The sequence below is a fragment of the Hypanus sabinus genome, chromosome 3, assembly GCF_030144855.1.
Source record: "Hypanus sabinus isolate sHypSab1 chromosome 3, sHypSab1.hap1, whole genome shotgun sequence".
In the NCBI taxonomy this organism is placed as follows: Eukaryota; Metazoa; Chordata; class Chondrichthyes; order Myliobatiformes; family Dasyatidae; genus Hypanus; species Hypanus sabinus.
This window is the reverse complement of record NC_082708.1, coordinates 108,413,111-108,431,905: the sequence shown is the minus strand read 5'-3', so window position 1 is coordinate 108,431,905 and position 18,795 is coordinate 108,413,111. Positions and strand designations below refer to the sequence as shown.

The window sequence follows — 18,795 nt, the reverse complement described above, 5'->3', positions numbered from 1 at the left end:
AAGGATGCCCTCAAGATATGTAATGTACATACATTCTTCAACATTCCAAGAAACATGCACGGAATAGCATTAGCCATTAAACATGTTTCTTCTTAACCTTACAGATGTTATTGACTCTATTAATGGAATCCTTCTCAGCTGGACTCCCCACAAAAGTTTGTTTGCATTTTACTTGTTGAAAGAATAATATTTGTAGAATAAGTACAGCAGAAACTCAACCCAAGTGCACACTGATGACAATGCTGGTATCTCTGTAATACCATGGACCCTTAGCTTGTGAAGCAGCCTCATGTGGCACCCTGTCAAAGGCCTTCTGAAAATGTAAATAAACAACATCCATCAGCTCTCCCTTGTCTATCTTTCCTATCATTTCCTCAAAGAATGCCAACAGATTTGTCAGGTAAAATTTCCCCTTAAGGAAGACTTTGGCCTATTTTTTCATGTGCTTCCAAATACCGCAAAACCTCAACCTTAAAGGACTCCGATATTTTATCAACTTTTGAAATTGGGCTAAATGGCTTATAATTTCCTTTCTTCCGACTCCTTCCCTTCTTAAAGAATGAATGATATTTGCAATTTTCCAGACTCCAGAATCTAGTGATTGTTGAACGATCACTTCTAATCCCTCCACAATCTCTTCAGCTATTTCTTTTAGAACCCTGGGGTATAGTCCATCTAGTCCACCTAATCTAACTTCAGATCTTCTAGCTTCCCAAGCACCTTCTCCTTAGAAATAGTGACTTCATTTGCTTCTTGACCCTTGGCATTCTCGTAATGAACCAAATGTTCATTGGGTTCTATTGCCCAAGATCTTGCATTTTTCAGAAGCCTTTTTTATAATTACATTTTTTGTTCTAAGCCTTCTACCAATAGGAGCATATTACTATATCCCTACTGTATATATTTTTAAAAGTGAAAACCTGCAGGTTTTATTTCTTTTATGCATGTTTATTGATTAATTTGCATTTTCCATTCAAACCATTTGGGTTGAATATAACTGATTTCCCTTGTGAACCTATTTACATTATACTTGTTATTTCAGAAGTGCTTTATGTTATTTTAGTTGTCTGAAATTGTTGTTGAGAACCACATCCAGCAATGCATTATTACTGGATTAAAACAGGTGTTGCATAATATTTTTTCATCAAATTTTCTTACTCCAATGTGTCATTATTAGGAGAAATTGGGCATTCTGAATGAACTGACACTTGGAGATGTTAAAAGGGATCTGGAATTTACTTTTGAGAGATGTTGTGTTTATTTGACTTTAACAAATAGGATCTGAGCCACTTGTTATTCACGTTCATGGTTAGTCAGTGTTTGATTACCTTCACGCATAATCTGGGATATTGTCGTGACTATCCCTCGAGGTTGAGGATGATGGTCTTCATTCCGTTGATCTATAGATGTGGCCCACAGAGCGAAGATGCCTGTGCGTGTATTTGTTTAATGTGTACTTGATGTTGCACTCCAAGAAGCACATGATACTTCATGACAATTGGAGCTGATGGATTTGTTGCAGCCTTCATCCGCCTTCACAGCCGTTGAGTTCGAAGTAACTTCGTCTGCCTGTTCCACCATTGAGGTCTTGGTTGGATTGTTCTTTGTCAGGGACCTCACCCTCGACCTTATCGCCATTGGTGACCCTACCAGGAGCATAGCTCCAGACGGCTTCGCTCTCAGGATCTCAGGACCACACAAGCTTTTCCACAACGATGAGGTGACAATCCACGGAGAAACTGGGATATTGAAGTGAGAAGTGGTTGAGGAAATACAGTTTCATCATTGTTAAGTTTAAGTTCTGATCCTTGGTTCTGGTTTACTGCTGAAAGTATACGTGTACTGTAGATAATTCTTAAAGCGCCCTCCGGCTAAAGGTAACTATAGATGCAGGGGATTATTTTGAGGCAGGCATAGTTTACAATCAGAACTTTTGTGTATTGTCAAATTGATCTAGAGTACTTAGGTTTTGACTAAAAACTGCGAGGTGTGATCTTTAATTTGTACGGTGTCTATTTGAATGTTTATTCACCTGTCTAGTATTTTCTGGCTAACTTTAAAAACAGGTTGTACACTTCACTTGAAGTCATTAGGCTCTGAATTTATTTTTCAGAACATCTCAACGTTTTGCTCTATGATCTATCTCAAAAATTTCACAGAGCTTTGTCAAAAGTTGACATGTCTCAATATTCTTCAGAAAAAGCAAGCAATACTAAAAAAGAAGGAAATTATGTCCCCCTTTGTCAACATCAACAGCCTGCCAAGCTTGTCATGGTTAAAAAGGAAGGTCCAAATAAGGTAATATTTTCAGTTAAGTAATAATTTCTTAAACCTTAAAGGTTTTTGTACAATCAAATGCTTTTATTATCATTTTTCATACTAAAAATGTAAAGATGTTCAAAACAGTGAAAAATAACATCAAAGTTCAAATCTATTTTAATCGATTTTATACTAAAATGTTAAAACATTTAAAATTTGTTCCAATACCCATGATCCACTTTAAAAATCGCCTCAAACATCTAGTATTTTCTTTCTTTTTTTCTTTTTCAATCTTTTTATTGAGTTTCATATATATATATAAAAAAAACATAACATAATAATGAATAGGTTATGAATACAATAGACTTGAAATTGCATTAGTAATAAGATAATAATATCCTATTAAACATCAACAAAAAAAGTACATTAATCAATCAAGTCTATATAATTATATATGAAAAAAAACAAAAATAATCGTCAAAAGAAAAAAAAATTGAAAATATGTAAAAAAAATATATATATTGAGAAAAAAAACACTAAACTAAACTAACATGGGCAATAATAACAGTTTATAAGTATATGATAGTGTCAAAAAACTCCGGAACTCCATACCTGAACAAGAATAAGCAGAAAGAAGGTCTGGAAAAGGCCAAATTAATTCATATGAAAATGTCGAATGAACGGTCCCCAAGTTTCTTCAAATTTAATTGATGAGTCAAAAATAGTGCTTCTAATTTTTTCCAAGCTCAGATAAGAAATAGTTTGAGAAAACCACTGAAACGTGGTAGGAGGATTTACTTCTTTCCAGTTTTGTAATATAGACCTTCTGGCCATTAATGTTACAAAAGCAATCATTCGTCTGATTGAAGGGGAAAATTGATTACCATCCTCATTTGGTATACCAAAAGTTGCAGTAATAAAATGAGGTTGTAAATCGATATTCCAAATTGAGGAAATGGTAGCAAATATGTCCTTCCAATAGTTATGTAAAGTGGGACATGACCAAAACATGTGGGTCAATGAAGCCACTTCTGAATGACATCTGTCACATTGAGGGTTAATATGAGAATAGAATCGAGCAAGCTTATCTTTAGACATATAAGCTCTATGTACAATTTTAAATTGTATTAAAGCATGTTTAGCACATATAGAAGAGGAATTAACCATTTGTAAAATTTTTTCCCATTTATCTGTTGATATATTATATCGAAGTTCTTTTTCCCATTCTTGTTTAATTCTATCTGATATTTCTGGTTGTATCTTCATAATCATATTATAAATAAAAGCTACTAATCCCTTCTGACAAGGATTTAAGGTAAAAATCAAATCTGAGAAATCCATTGAAGTTGAATTGGGAAAAGATGGTAGAACTTTATGTAAAAAATTTCTGACTTGTAGATATCTGAAAAAATTAGATTTAGGTAATTTAAATTTGTTGGAAAGTTGGTCAAAAGACATCAAAGTACTAGTATTTTCTATATGACGAGTTACTGAGTCTCCGTTCAGATATTTGTTTTCTTCCATTTGAATGTCATTCTAAAATTTGAATTGCATTACTTTCTTTTCAGGGTCGTTTATTTTATACTTGTGATGCCTCAAAAACCGACCAGTGTAAATTTTTCAAGTGGTTCGATCTTGTTCAGCCCATTGAATTGAGTCAGAAATTAGAGCCTCAGTCAAAATTGGAGCTGACTGATGCCCGGAGTTTGGGTGCCTTCATTAGAAGCCAAAATGTTCCATTATACTGTGAATGTCAACTCCACATAAGGTGTGTCTTCATGCTGTTGTATTTAGTATTAGTGATTCAACATCAAACCGTAATTTAAAAAAAATGTTGTTACTATATCTATGTCAAAGCTGGTTTATGATCCAAAGAAACAGGGATCCAAACAGTCTTTTTAGAAGAAGCAATGATTTATTTTTTGTTTTTCTAATTGTTGTGTGGCATTTGATACTCACCAAGTGGTTTCCTCTACACTGGAGAAACAAAGCACATTTAGCTGATTTCTTTGCCAAGCATCTATCTCCAGTTTGCAGGAGTGATGTTGAACCATCACTCTTCCTCTCCCATTCTGACTTAACTGTCTGTGGCATCTTGAACTTTACGATGAGACTTACTGCAACCTTGAGGAACAGCGCCTGATCTTTTGTCAGAGTACATTTTTGTCTTCCAAATTTGATATTGATCTCTCCAATTGAAAGTAATTTATTCTTGCTTTCTGAACTTATCAGAATTACTGTCTGACATCACTTTACCTCAGTTTCTTTTAAACCTGTATAATTCGGTCCTCTGAATATCCCAAAGCTGGGTTTGTTCCTAAGCCACGCTATTAACAACACACTACCGAAACAAAGAAATGTAATGTGTTTCAACCACTATTCTTACTTCTAAGTTTTTCAAGTGGTCTCGGCCATTTAGATGTTCTTTATTCTTCCTGTTGCTCCACTACTGTTTCTGCTACTGAAAGCTACCTGGTTTCCTCTCTTCACAGTTTTGATGTAAAGTTCCAGATCTGCATCATTTAACTCTTTCCTCATACAAGAGATGCTGCATGACTTACTGGGTATTACTGGCATTTTAGTTGATTATTTGGTGGAAGACGAGCTGGATTGATTGTGTGCATTTCTCTGCGGACTACTGAAATTTTGTTCTTGCCAACAACAATCCTGCACCATCAATGAACAGGACAAATCACTAAGGGACTTGGGCTATGTTATATATTTTCGTGTGACTACATGTTTACTGTTATCTTATATATACCTTGTGCTATGTACAAGTGTTGGTACTCTGTGTTACACCTTGGCCCCAGTGGAACATTGTTTTGTTTGGCTGTATTCATGGGTATTCATATATGATTGAATTTATTTAAAGATGTCATGCAATACTTTACTGAATTTAAATTGCTTTTCAAGTAAAATTTTAATTTTACTTATTTTCATTCATTTTGATATACTGTTTTTATATATTGAAAGACTGATTTTTCATATTGACTACCTTTAGGAAAGCATCTGGTTTTCAAAGAAAACAATTTTATCGTGGCAAGTGGAAAGAATCATTAAAGGATGAGAATTTGGAAAACTGCTGTAAGACTAAATTGTATCTTTGGTTGAGCAGGAAAGAGCACTCATCAGTCTACAGTAAAGGTGCATAAACTGTTCCAGCAATGGAATAAATACTAATTTTGCATCAATATATTGTTTCGTAGAATTTTCAGTTAGTTACACTTGGGAAAACATTTCTCTGTGTTGCCAATGATATGCTCTTAGAAAAATTTAGAACATTAACTTCACATGTAGATATGTGTTCAGCTGTGAGTTCAGTTTTCTGATTGGTGAGAATAAGGGAGGCAATTATATGCCTTGAATCAGGGCAGCATTGGTACAGAGTAACGCACATAAAATGCTGGAGGAATTCAGCAGGTCAGGCAGCATCTATGGAGAGGAATAAACAGTAAATGTTTCAGGCCAAGACCTTAATTCAGGACTTGGTCCAAAACATTGATAGTTTATTCCTCTCTATAGATTCTGCATGACCTGCTGTGGTCCTCCAGCATTTTGTGTGTGTTGTTCTGGATTTCCAGCATCTGCAGAATCTCTCCTTTAGCATTGGTACAGATGCTATTTAAAAATAGCAGCTGCTGTAAAACACCAGTAAACTCACTGATATATTCCCTTTGTGTCATAATGTCTTTAGTATGGTAAGTTTGACATAATAGTGTCGTTAACAAAATAAATTCAAGTTGAACTTTTTAAAGGTAATTTAAAAAGGAAAGACATACAATTTATTTCATTAGACCTGTCCTGAATATTAAAACAAAATATTGAAAATATGTAACTGCGATTATATTTAATTTATCACCTCTTCCCAATTTTTGCTTTTGTCAGATGATCTCTGGGTTATATCAAAAACATTGAAATTTGATCCGCTTGACACTTTCATTGCATGCAGTGTTTTCTATGGGCCATCATCAACCAGTGAAATAGAACTTCTCCCACTGAAAGGCTATTCTCCTTCTAACTGGCCTGCAGACAGTAAGAAATTTATTTTGTATTCAATTTCTCTTCTCTCCCAACCAGTTTCAGCCCTAAAAATTTCTGGTGTGTATATTATGAGATCTTCTTAATATTGTATGTCTCTCTGCTAGAGTCCAAATTATCTTTTCATTAAGAAGATGCTTTTTGCCTTGAGTAAAACATGATAGTGACCACACAAAATGCTGGAGGAACTCAACAGTTCAGGCAGCATCCACAGAAATGAATAAACAGCTGACATTTCAGGCTGAGGCCCTTCTTCAGGACTAGGAAAGGAGAGGGAATGTGCCAGAATAAAAAGCTGGGGCGGGGATGCAGGTAGGAGGATAGCTAGAAAGTGATAGGTGAAGTCAGATGGGTAGAAAAGATAAAGGGCTGGAGAGGAAGGAATCAGATAGAATAGGAGACCATAGGAGAAAGGAAAGGAGGGGACCCAGGGGGAGGTGATAGGCATATGAAGCAAGGGCCAGAGTGTTGAATAGAAGGAGGGAGAGGAATTTTTTTATTTGAGGATGGCCTCATCTTGGCACAAGAGGAGGCCAGGGAATAATTTGTTGGAATGGGTATGGGAATCGGAATTAAAGTGTTAGGCCACTGGGAAGTTCCACTTCTGATGGATGGAGCGGGGATGCTCGACGGAGTGGTCCCCCAACTTGCATCTGGTCTCAACAATGTAGGGGAGGCCGTATCGGGAACGCTACACAATAGTGGACCCCAGCAGATCTGCAGGATTTCTCGTGTTTACGATAGTGAGCATTATTGTAGATTTGAGCATGTCCAGGGCCACTGGCCTACATTGTTTAAAAAGGTGGAGAAAGATGCTGAGTTTCTTTCCCTTCCAGCAGCATTTAAAAATGTTTCAAACTCTAGTGAGATCAGCTATTTTGAGAATAAATGAACAATAAGAGAATTCAAAGTGAAAGTGCATCTATTTTATTGCAAAGGATGTAAGTAATAAAGGAGATTCATACCTTTAATTAATATGAGGGGTCTATAATACTGTTGCCACCATGGAAACATTATTGAAGTGTGGCCATGACTGGCAATTCAATATCCCAGGGTATAGAATTTTCAAATGAAGCAGAGAGGGATATAAAAGAAAGAGGAGCCATTACACAGATAGTCAAAGATAGTGCTGCATTATTAATGAGGGAGGATGTCATGGAAGACTTCTCAAATCACTCTTTATGGTAAAGATTTGAAACAAGAGATGTGTCCTCACTTGCTATAGAGCTCTCACCAGTCAACAAGGCAGGAATAAATATGTAGGCAGCTATCGCAGAGATGTAATAAATGTAATTTCATTGGGTTAGTGGATTTCAGTTTCCCATATACTAATTGGAATTGCATGGGGAAGAATATTACTAGACTTTATCTTGATGGATGTAGCTGTCGCGTCGGGGATCATTTTTGTCATAATGACGAATACTCCATGTATTTTGAGGTGGTTATGGAAAAGAATGGGGATGGCTAGTAATTAAGGTCTTAAATGGGGTAAAGAGAGGACCTGGAAAAGGTTGATTATGAGCACACAAGTCTACATTTACGCAGTGGACAGTAATCAAAGAAGAAACAGCAAGAGTTCAAGGCAAACATGATCCTGTTAAGGTACAAGCCAGGAGGAAGGAGTATAGTGAACTCCTGAATGTCTCAGCATGTTGAGGGTTGGTTTAAAAAAAAAAGGTGGAGGGGAAGCATATGTTAACTATAAGGTGCAAATCATGAGGGAGTTCTATCACAAGTATTAAAAAAAAGACATTTGAAGGGCAGAGAGAGGTCATGAGAAATCACTGGCAGACAGGATTAAGATAAATCCAGAGAGGTATTCTGTAAGTATATTAATGACTAAAGGCCTATTATGGTCATCAGTGTGTGGAACAGAAGGTTTAGTCAAGATCCTAACTGAATTCATTTACAAACAAAACTGATTTTCGAAGTAGAACAAGCTGGCAGGTGAGGGGGAAGTTGATTTGGATGCGGGGAGGGCGGATGAAGTGAAAAGCTGGGAGGTGGTAGGTGGAAGATGCTGAAGAAGGAGGAATCCAACAGGAGAGGACAGTGGACCATGAAAGAGAGGGGAGGAGGAGGGGCATCAGAGGGAGGTGATGGGAGTAAAGAGAGGAGAACTAAAATAGTGAATGGAAAAAGAAAGGAGGAGGGAAGAGAGAGTAATTACTGGAAGTCAGAGAAATCAATGTTCATGCCATCAAGTTGGAGGCTGCTGTGGGTGTTGTGATAAGGCAAGGTTTAAAAACCACATCCAGGTGAGGATGACTGTGGCAGCGTGTAGTCAAGTCCAGACAAGGGATACCTTTGAAGTAAGACAGCCAGATATTCCCTTGTTTACTATAGACAAAATAGGTCAGAGTGACTGCAGCAGAGTGTAGTCAAGCCAGATGAGTGAAGCCTTACACAATAGTGGGTGCCGGAGACGGATGAGATAGGAATAACGGAAGGATGTGAAACACGCCCAACAACTAATGAACAGTTGTCTTACCAACTCCCAGGTAGCATCGATTGCCAGCTTGTCATTTTCATTGGCTTTTCACAGCTCTATTGTGACTAGCAATTGATCTTCCAAATAAGGAATTCAAACATATACAATAGTCAATATCTGTCACTGAAAATACAATTCTTTATATAAAAAAAATAGCAGTTTTCTGTCCTGGCTTCAGAACAGTGTGGTGACAGGCACCATGTTGTTTTCCTTGTGCACAAGTAAAAGTAAGTGTGGTTGAATCGTAAGAGTGCATGTGTTCTGGCTCCAGTTATTTAATTTTATTATCGGCAATGACACTATCCAGACAGAATACAAGGTGTTGCTCCTCCAACCTGAATTTGGTCTCATTGTGGCAGTAGAGGAGGCCTCAGATATGCATGTCAGAATGGGAAGTTGAAATGGGTAGCCACTAGGAGATCTTGGTTTTTGTGATGGACAGACTGAAAGTGCTTAACAAAGCAGCCCCCCCCACCCCAAGCCCAGTCTGTCAGGTCTGACGCATTCAGTTCTAGTCATGAAGGGCAGCATTGTAAAGCTTCCCCAAGAGGTTGCCTGAGACTGAGCAGTTTAGTCTCGAGGAGAGACTGGAGAAGCTAGGATTTTTTCTTCCCTGGAGCAGAGACTTTTTAAAAGAGACATGATTAAGAGGGGTATCAATAGGGTCATCTGCTGAAAACATTCTCCCATATCAGATATAGATAAAAGTAGAAAATGTAGATTTAGGATAAGGGAGAAGAGATTCTGAGGGGGTATGAGGGAACCTTCTTCACCCAGAGAGTGGTATCTGGAAAGCACTGCTTGATAGGGCAGTTGAAGCTGGTTGAAACCTGTGGGCCAGAGGTCTGCAACCTTAGTACTGGGTGATGGGCTGATATATAGAAGGCATTACCTAGCCAACATTGGCATATTGGGCCAAATTCCTTATTTCAATGCTATACAATTCTATTCCTGGAGTGGTTATCGTTAGTCACTCCTTTCACTTTGTATTCACAAGTGCAATGTTGGACATAATTTCCTCACTCTAATGGGATCATAGCCAGGCTCTAATTTTAAAAAAATTATTCACATAAAATCTTAACTGTTCCTCTTCAGGTACTTCTTGATCTCTGGACTCTTTTTCAATATTTTTGTTTCTTTAGATTTCTAGGTTCTGCAATGTTTTTCATTTCAGCTCCATTCTCATCTTTTATTATTCAGCTCCCTCCAGTAAACCAGCTCCTTACTTCTTACTACATTTTCAATCTAGACTTTGATATTGAATCATTCTTCCCCACCCATCAGTCTAATCTCCAGTTAATTTTCTGTCTTGCTGCTGACAATAGCTTTGATCCAACGGCCCTTAAATGGCTCCTGGTTATTTGTCTCAGCAGTGATGATAAGAATGTTGTTGATATTGTTCACGTAGCTCAGAGGTATTTGTGGGTCTGTGGCTGGGGTGAATGGTAGTGGAGGTGGGGGAGGAAATGAACTTATTCTTCAAGATTACTACCTTGATGGCAGTGCATTATTATTCATATGTTGCTTTAAGATCTTTGGTTGAAAAACTCAGGAACAAGTTATCATGCTTACATACCGTACAATAAATGCCTCATTGAGTACTTTGTGTAAATCTCAATCAGCAAGGTTATGGCACATTCAATGAAAAAGGACAACTATACTTTAGCTAGAAATGATGCTTCTAAAATAGAATAGTATGAAGCAAAAGGGATGAGTAAAATGTATGTTTAATTTGATGTAGAACTTTAGCCAGGTACATAACCATTGTCATGGGTTTTTGTCTTTTTACTATACACAACCAGTTAGTTTGGTCAGAAGAAGTTCAAAAGTTGTTATATTAAAAATAAATGATTGATGCAATTTTATTCTGTTTTTAAATTTTCAATTATCTTATCAATTAACATGCTATGATACTGCATTAACTAGTTTGAGCTAAAGAAGCATCATTTATTTATTGAGATACAGTGCGGAGCAGGCCCTTCGAGCAAAGCTGCCCAGCAATCCTTGATGTAATCTGAGCCTAATTTTGGGACAGTTTACAGTGACTAATTAATTTAGCAACTGATATGTCTTTGGACTGTGCAAGGAAACCCATGTGGTCATGGGGAAAACGTACAGCCTTCATATAGGCAACGGCGGGAAATGAACCTGGGATGCCTGTTCTGTAAAGTCTTGTGCTAACCACTACGCTACCATGCTGCCCCAGTGGAGCCCATGATATGTTTTTTTTCTTAATTGGTTGAGATTAAGTGCAGATGTAAAAGTCTTTTAATTTTAAGTATGCACTTAATCTGAAGCAGAAAAGATAATCTGTGATTGCTGTGCACAGAAATTCAGCAAGGTTATAAAATTTTACTGTATTAGCTTTTGGGAATATTGTTACTTGATTATGATATAATTTAAATAATGTCTTATGGTGAATGAACAGTGCACAAACCAATTCCCTGACTTTACCAACTTCACTGAATTTGTCCCACTGGGCTATGATGAGATTGATTTTAGCAATGTTTCCTACATCGCTTTGTCAATTTAAAATTTAAGCAAAAATATATAGCTATTTTTGTCTGTAATTCTGTTTGTCAAATAAAGTCAGTGCTTTAAAAAATCTGGTTAAAATCTTTACAATTATATAGAAGGCAGCTAATTTTTTTGTCTTGCTTTCCCAGTGGTTGTTCATGCTTTGTTCGTTGGTAATGTTAGCACGGAGCTAACTTCTCTGAGAAATCTGCAGGAAAATGTTCACCTAGCTTCCCTTCCTCTGATGCCACACTTGCTCAAAATGTAAGACATTCATACTTTTATTCTGCTCTGGTAGTTGAACTACCATGATTGGTAAGTAATGGTTATTTAAGCAGATATTGTCTTGGAAACTTTAATAACTTGTGGAATTATGATCAATAGATTTTTGGTTAGTAAAGTAGATTTCCATAGGGAAAACTGCTAATTACAATTATTTAGTTTGTTTGGATGAAGGGCATGGTAATTTAAACTCGGGTATTAGAGATACCAAGGCCAAAGCATTAGGATTAGAATTTATGAAGTAATCTCATAATGTGAAATATTTTTGAGCATTTCCATTGTTCCTCCAGCATTGTGCCAAAGTTTTCAGCAGGAAGTCCAGATCATCCTGTTTCAAATCACGTATTTTCTCCTGTATAGCAATCTTGTGCAGGTGTCTTAGTTAATCTTGTTGTGCCTCCATATATACTGATTGAACCACTTGGATAATTATGGTAAAGCTTCTGTTTATGTTCAGTGCATGAAGCAATAGATTGTGTATTGGATGGAAAGAGCTCATAATTTCAGCATTTTACAAATCCATGCTTTAAACCAGGGGTTCCCAAGTTGGGGTCTACAGACCCCTTGTTTAGTGGTATTGGTCCATGACATAATAAAAGTTGGAAGCCTCTGCTTTAAACAAATAAGCAGCTGTAATTGAAGAACAATAATACAAGAAAGGCTCTTTATTTATTAACATCTGCACAATATATGGGAAGTCTACATTGCGAGTTTCTCTAGCAGTTGTACAATACCACATTTGTCAGTGGTGGTGGTGTCATTGTATGTAGAACACAGAATACTATATAATATTGCTTTCACGTTAATTAACTTGACATATTAGTTGGAAGTCAATGTTAAGTTGAAGGACAAAGATTTTCAAAGACAAAAGCAAAGGAGAAGGCATATGATACCGCAAAGATTAGAGAAGTAATTAGGACAGGAGATTAAATATGAAGATAAGCTAACCAATAATATAAAAACGGATACCAAAAGTTTTTTTTTCAGTTATATAAAGAGTAAAAGAGAGGTGAGAGTGAATATTAAGGCTATAATAAGACCATAAGACATAGGAGCAGAATTAGCCATTTGGTCTATCAAATCTGCTCTGCCATTTCACCATAGCTGATCCATTTTTCATCTCAGCCCCAATTTCCTGCCTTCTCTCCATAGCCCTTCATGCATTATCCAACCAAGAATCTATCAACCTCTGCCTTGAGTATACATCAAGACTTGGCATCTACACCTGCAATGAATTCCATAGATTCACCACTCTCTGGCTAAAGAAATTCCTCATCTCCATTCTAAAAGGACATCCCTCTATTCTGAGGCTGTGTCCTCTGGTCTTAGATGCTCCACCTTAGGAAGCATACTTTCAACATTCACTCTATCAAGGACTTTCACCATTCGATTAAGTCACCCCTCATTCTTCTAAATTCCAGTGAATACAGGCCCAGAGCCATCAAACACTCTTCATATGATAAGGCCTTTAATCCTGGAATAATTTTCATCAATCTCCTTTGAAGCCTGTCCAGTTTCAGCACTTCCTTTCTAAGATAAGGGGCCCGAAACTGCTCGTATTACTCCAAATGAAGCCTCACTAGTGCTTTATTAAGTCTCAATATTACATCCTTGCTTTTATATTCTAGTCCACTCAAAATGAACACTAACATCACATTTGCCTTCCACACCACAGACTCAACTTGCAAATTAAACTCTAGGGAATTCTGCACAAGGACTCCCAAATCCCTTTGTGCCTCGGATTTTTGTATTTTTCTCCATTTAGAAAATAGTCAACCCTTTCATTTCTTCTACCAAACTTTATGATAATACACTTCCTGACACCTTATTCCATCAGCCATTTCTTTGCCCATTCTCCTAATCTGTTTTAAGTCCTTCTGTAGCCTTTCTATTTCCTCAAAACTGCCTGACCCTCCACCTATCTTCATATTGTCTGCAAACTTCGAAACAAAGCCATCAGCTACATCATCCAAATCATTGACATGTAACGTAAATAGTATCAGTCCCAACACAGACTCCTGTGGAACACCACTAGTCACCGACAGCCAACCAGAAAAAGCTCCTTTTATTCCCACACTTTGCTTCCTGCCAATCAGCCAATGCTTTATCCAAGCTAGAATCGTTCCTTTAATACGATGGGCTCATAGCTTGTTAAGCAGCCTCATGTGTGGCACCTTGCCAAAGGCCTTCTGAAAATCCATGAACACAACATCAACTGATTCTATCCTGTTTGTTATGTCTTCAAAGTATTCCAACAGATTTATCATGCAGGCTTTTCCATTGAGGAAACCATGCTGAATTATAGTCTATTGGGCTGCTGGAAATTGATGCTGGAGAGATAGTAATGGGAACAAAGAAATGGTGGACAAAATTAATAACTGTTCTGTGTCAGCATTCACTGTAGAAGACATCAGCAGTATGCCACAAATTAAAGAGTTTCAGGCAGATGTGAGTGTAGTTGCTATTATTAAAAAGGAGGTGCTTGGGAAGCTGGAAGGTCTGAAGGTGTATAATTCACCTGCACCAGATGGACTATATCCCAGAGTTATTTAAGAGATAGCTGAAGAGATTGTGAAGGCATTAGTAGTAATAATTCAAGAATCTCTAGATTCTGGAATTGTTCCAGAAGACTGGAAAGTTTCAAATGTCATTCCATTTAGAGGGAGGCAAAAGACAGGAAATTATAGGCCAGTTGACCTGACTTTAGTGGTTAGTAAGAAGTTGGAGTACTTTATAAAGGATGGGTTTTCGTGGTATTTGATGACACATGATAAAATAGGCCAAAGTCATCACAGTTCCTTAAGCAGGAAGTTTTGCCTGATAAATCTGTTGGAATTCTCTGAGAAAGTAATGGGCAGAATAGACTAAGGAGAGTCAGCAAATGTTATTTACTTGGGTTTTCAGAAGGCATTTGACAAAGTATCATACATGAGTTTGCTTAACAAGAACCCATGGTATTACAGGAAAGATATCAGCATAGACAGAAGATTGGCTGACTGGCATAAGGCAAAGTGGGGGTAAAGGGGGCCTGTTTTAGTTGGCTACTAATGATAGTGATGTTCCTCTGGGGTATGTGTTGGGAGTGCTTTTTTCACGTTATATGTCAGTGACTTGGATGGTGGAATTGATGGCTTTGTAGCCAAGTTTGCAGACAATACAAAGATAGATGGAGGGGCAGGTAGTTTAAGGAAGCAGCAAGTCTGCAGAAGATCTATGTAATCCAATCCCACAGAGAGTTGTGGAAGCCAAGTTATTGGGTGTATTTAAAGCACCTGTTGATAGGTTCTTCATTAGTAAGGGTGTCAAAAGTTATTCAGATTCAGTTTATTGTCATTTAGAAACCACAAATGCCAATGCAGTTAAAAAATGAGACAACGTTCCTCCAGAATGATATCACAAAAGCATATGACAAAACAGACTACACCAGAAAATCCACATAATGTTTGGCAATCCCCAATCCAGAGTCCGGAGAGACTGCTGCGTAGTAATATCGCGCTACTGTCTTAGTGCATTCCCGGAAAGGACCTCCAAAGCCACCAGACAAAACAAGACCAAAAACTAAAGCTACAAGACCTGCACAAAACCATATAGTTACAACAGTGCAAACAATAGCATAATTGATTAAAAAAAAACAGACCATGGGCACAGTAAAAATAGTCCAAAGTTGTTAAAGGACTATAAGTTCAAAAGAAATCACCACACAGTTTCCACAGGTCCCCAGGGTCCCAACAGACTCGCCATCCCACGCCGGCGGCAGAAGGAAATACCCCTTTATGGACTTTCACGGCGCCGCCTGACTCAGCCTCACAGGCGCAGCACACACCGAAAGCGACCTGACTGCAGCGGACTCCGAGTCTGTCGAACCTCCGAGCTGACGACCATCCCCTCTGGTACAGCTTCTCCGAGCACCATCCTCTACCGAGCGTATTAAGATGGCCCCGCCAACGGCCATTGGCAACGCAACCCCGAGGACTTGGGGGCCTGTTCTTCCCAGCAGAGTCCCAGACCTCACAGCAGCAGCAGCAACGAAGGAGGTCTTCCTGGAGATTTCCCAATGTTCCTCCGTGCTCCCAGTCTGTTTTCAATCGATTATGATTGCGCATGGCACCCCACTTCACAAATAACATATAATCAGCTCAGGAGTGGCCGCTGCAAGCTGCGTCGCGCCGCCATCTTAGAAATATATAGTTATAGGGAGAAGACTAGAGAATGGGCTGAGAGGGATAACAAATCAGCCATTTTGTAATGGCAGTGCAGACTCAATGGGCCAACTAGCCTTATTCTGCTCTTATGTCTTTTGGTCATATGGTTATTTCCAGATTTGTTTTCATTTTTCTCCTGTTGATGAGCATAATATTGAGATATCATGAAATGCTACATATTGAAATTATAACAATTGTCCATATTGTGAAATAAACTTATGTTAATTTTGGTATGTAATGTTCAGTTTTATTTCTATTGCATATTATGTGAATTTCTGATCATCTCTGGTTGTGCTGGGAGTGTGTAGATCAGCTATTGTTTGCTGCAGGAGATTAATATTACAATATGCATTATTAATGTCTTTCTTTCCAGAGATGGTTGTGAAAATTCAAAAACAATTTTCCAGTTCACTTAATGGTGGGGGTGGGGAGTTGATTATTGCTTTCTGAGTTTTTTTTGAACCAAACATAAATGAAACCTGAAATGGCAAGTTTCAACATACTTGTTACATTTTCTAAAGTGTTTTTAAAAAAAAGATACAATTCCTTGTTTTCGATGTGTAGGCCTGGTGATATAGATGAAACAATAAACAACTCTGCAAGGCAACAGTTTGTTTCTCCTACATTAATGAAGCCGTCAGTAATGAGTGGATTGTTATGTAAAGAAAAGACAATGATGTTGGCAATGGAAATGATACAGAAGTTCCACCTGAATACAGATCAAGGAGCTGCCTTCAGACAGGTAGCTCTTATGATGGCAAAAGAAGAAAATTCCCAGGATCTCATTCTGCCAGTCACTGTCATACATGGTAAATGGTTGAATATGTTTTCCTGTATTTTTTCAACTTCATAATTTCTAAACTTTTATGGTTAATTTGGATTTATGTTCCAATAACACCAAGAGATTATGTAGGAAATTCAATTAGAAAACCAATTGACCTTAAATTGAATTGTGAATTTAACACTTTTGTGAGATCAATTTGGAGGCAAAATTTATTTAGTACATAGAACAATATAGCACAGGAACCAGCCCTTTGGCCCGCAATGTTGTGGCAAACTAATTAAATTAGTAATCAAATACCCAACTAAACTTAACCTTATGCCTACGCAATGTCCATATCCTTCCATTCTCTACACATTCGTGTGCTTATCTAAGAGCCTAGTGAATGCCTTTATCATATTTGTCTCCTCCACTGCTCCAGGCAGCACGTCCCAGGCATCAATCACTTTCTTTGTGTATATTAAACAAATTGCCCTGCACATCTACTTTGAACTTGCTCTCCTTAAACGCATGTCCTCTGGTACTAAACACTTCAATGCTGGGAAAAAGAAATCTATGCCTCTCAGCGTCTATTAGACCATTAGACCATCAGCCTCTGATGGTCAGAGAAAACAACCTGTCCTTATAGCACATTCCCTCCAATCAGGCATTGTGTTGGTAATTATCTGCATCCTTTCCAAAGTCTCAGCTCAATATAATCAGATCTGAATCCAGGCTAACTAGTTTTATGCAGGTGAAATATAACTTGCTGACTCCTGAATTCAGTTCCTTGACTAACAAAGGCAAGCATGCCAAATACTGTCTTTACCACCTTTCAACCTATGAAGTTATTTTCAGGGAACTATGGACTTCAAGATCCTTCTGCATATGAATAGTGTTAAGGATCTTATTATTAACAGTGCACTGTCCTTATACATTTGATCTTCCAAAATGCAACACATCATATTTGACCGTGTTAATCACCATGTGGCATTTCTGCACCCATGGCTGATCTATATGTTGCTGTATCCCTTGCCAGTCTTCTATGCTATCTATAACACCACCAAACTTCATATCATCTGTAAATTTACTAACCCAACCACTGATGATTTCATGCTGGTTATAAATTATCACAAACAGCAGAATTGCCAGTAAGGAACTCTATGGAGCACTGTTAGTCACAGACCTCCAATCAGAGGTTTGGAGCAAGTCCCATGAACCACTATCCTCTGTCTCTCATGGGTAAACCGTTTCTGAATCCAAACATCCAGTTCACTGTGGATCCATTCATCTTAATCTTCTGGATGAGCTTCCCATGAGGGGTCTTGTCAAGTATCTTACTAAAATCCATGCAGACAGCACCCACAGCTCTACCTTCATCCATCTCCCATGTCACCTTCTCAAAACTCAATCAAGTTATTAAGATCTGCACTGCATAAATCCATGCTGACTGTCCCGTAATTAGACCATGGTTTTCCAGCTGCACACAAATCCTGTCTCTAAGATTTTTTTGCAATGAGACCTGATGCTAACTCCTTTGTCTCAAAAAGCCCAGGCAAATTCACACGCTCCACACTGATCTCATTGTTGTCCATATCCTCCTCTCTGATAAATTTGATGCAGAGTACTCATTTAGGATGTCAAGACATCCTCCGTCTCCAAGCATAGGTCCCCTTCTTTATTCATGAGTGTTATGATCTGCTCCCTCTTTATCCTCTTGCTCAATGTATAATTCTCTTTAATCCTCCTTTCCAAGGAGTTTTCATGTCCCCTCCTAGCTTTCTTAATTACTTTCTTGTTTTTTTTCTTCCTTCTGGCCTTTTTATAATCCTCAAGGGATTACCTTCAGTTTTAGTTTCTTAAACCTTGCGTATGTTTCCTTTTTTTTTGTCCTCACTAAATTCACCACCTCCCTTACCTTGCCATCCTTGTCTTTCCTTCTTGCTGGAACATACCTGTCTTGTACTCTGCGCAGTTGGTATTTAAACAACCTCCGCTTCAGACGTGGATTTGCTCAAAAACAGCTGGTAGATGAGCAGGAGAGAGAAAAGGAACAAGGAAGAACAGTTCACCTGAAACTGGACAATTTGATATTTGTTTCTCTTGTTTGCCCTGTACAGTGGAATGCATAGTTCTGATCAACAGCAACTTCCAGTGCAAACTTTTAAGTTAAACAAGCAAGGAAGTCTGATGAACTATAGATGCTCAAAATACTGTATTTCCAACATTCTGTGACTGTTCTCTAG

At 37.9% G+C, this 18,795-nt stretch overlaps 1 protein-coding gene across 1 annotated transcript in view; it reads left to right on the top strand.

The window, feature by feature from the left end:
• Window positions 1–18,795, top strand: part of LOC132391564 (protein ZGRF1-like) — a 93,889-nt gene that overhangs the window by 39,907 nt on the left and 35,187 nt on the right. The window contains exons 17-22 of the mRNA XM_059964922.1: window positions 2,114–2,298; window positions 3,828–4,027; window positions 5,261–5,403; window positions 6,145–6,291; window positions 11,455–11,569; window positions 16,354–16,598. Of these exons, the coding sequence (XP_059820905.1) occupies window positions 2,114–2,298; window positions 3,828–4,027; window positions 5,261–5,403; window positions 6,145–6,291; window positions 11,455–11,569; window positions 16,354–16,598 (1,035 nt within the window). The remainder of the gene's footprint in view (window positions 1–2,113; window positions 2,299–3,827; window positions 4,028–5,260; window positions 5,404–6,144; window positions 6,292–11,454; window positions 11,570–16,353; window positions 16,599–18,795) is intronic.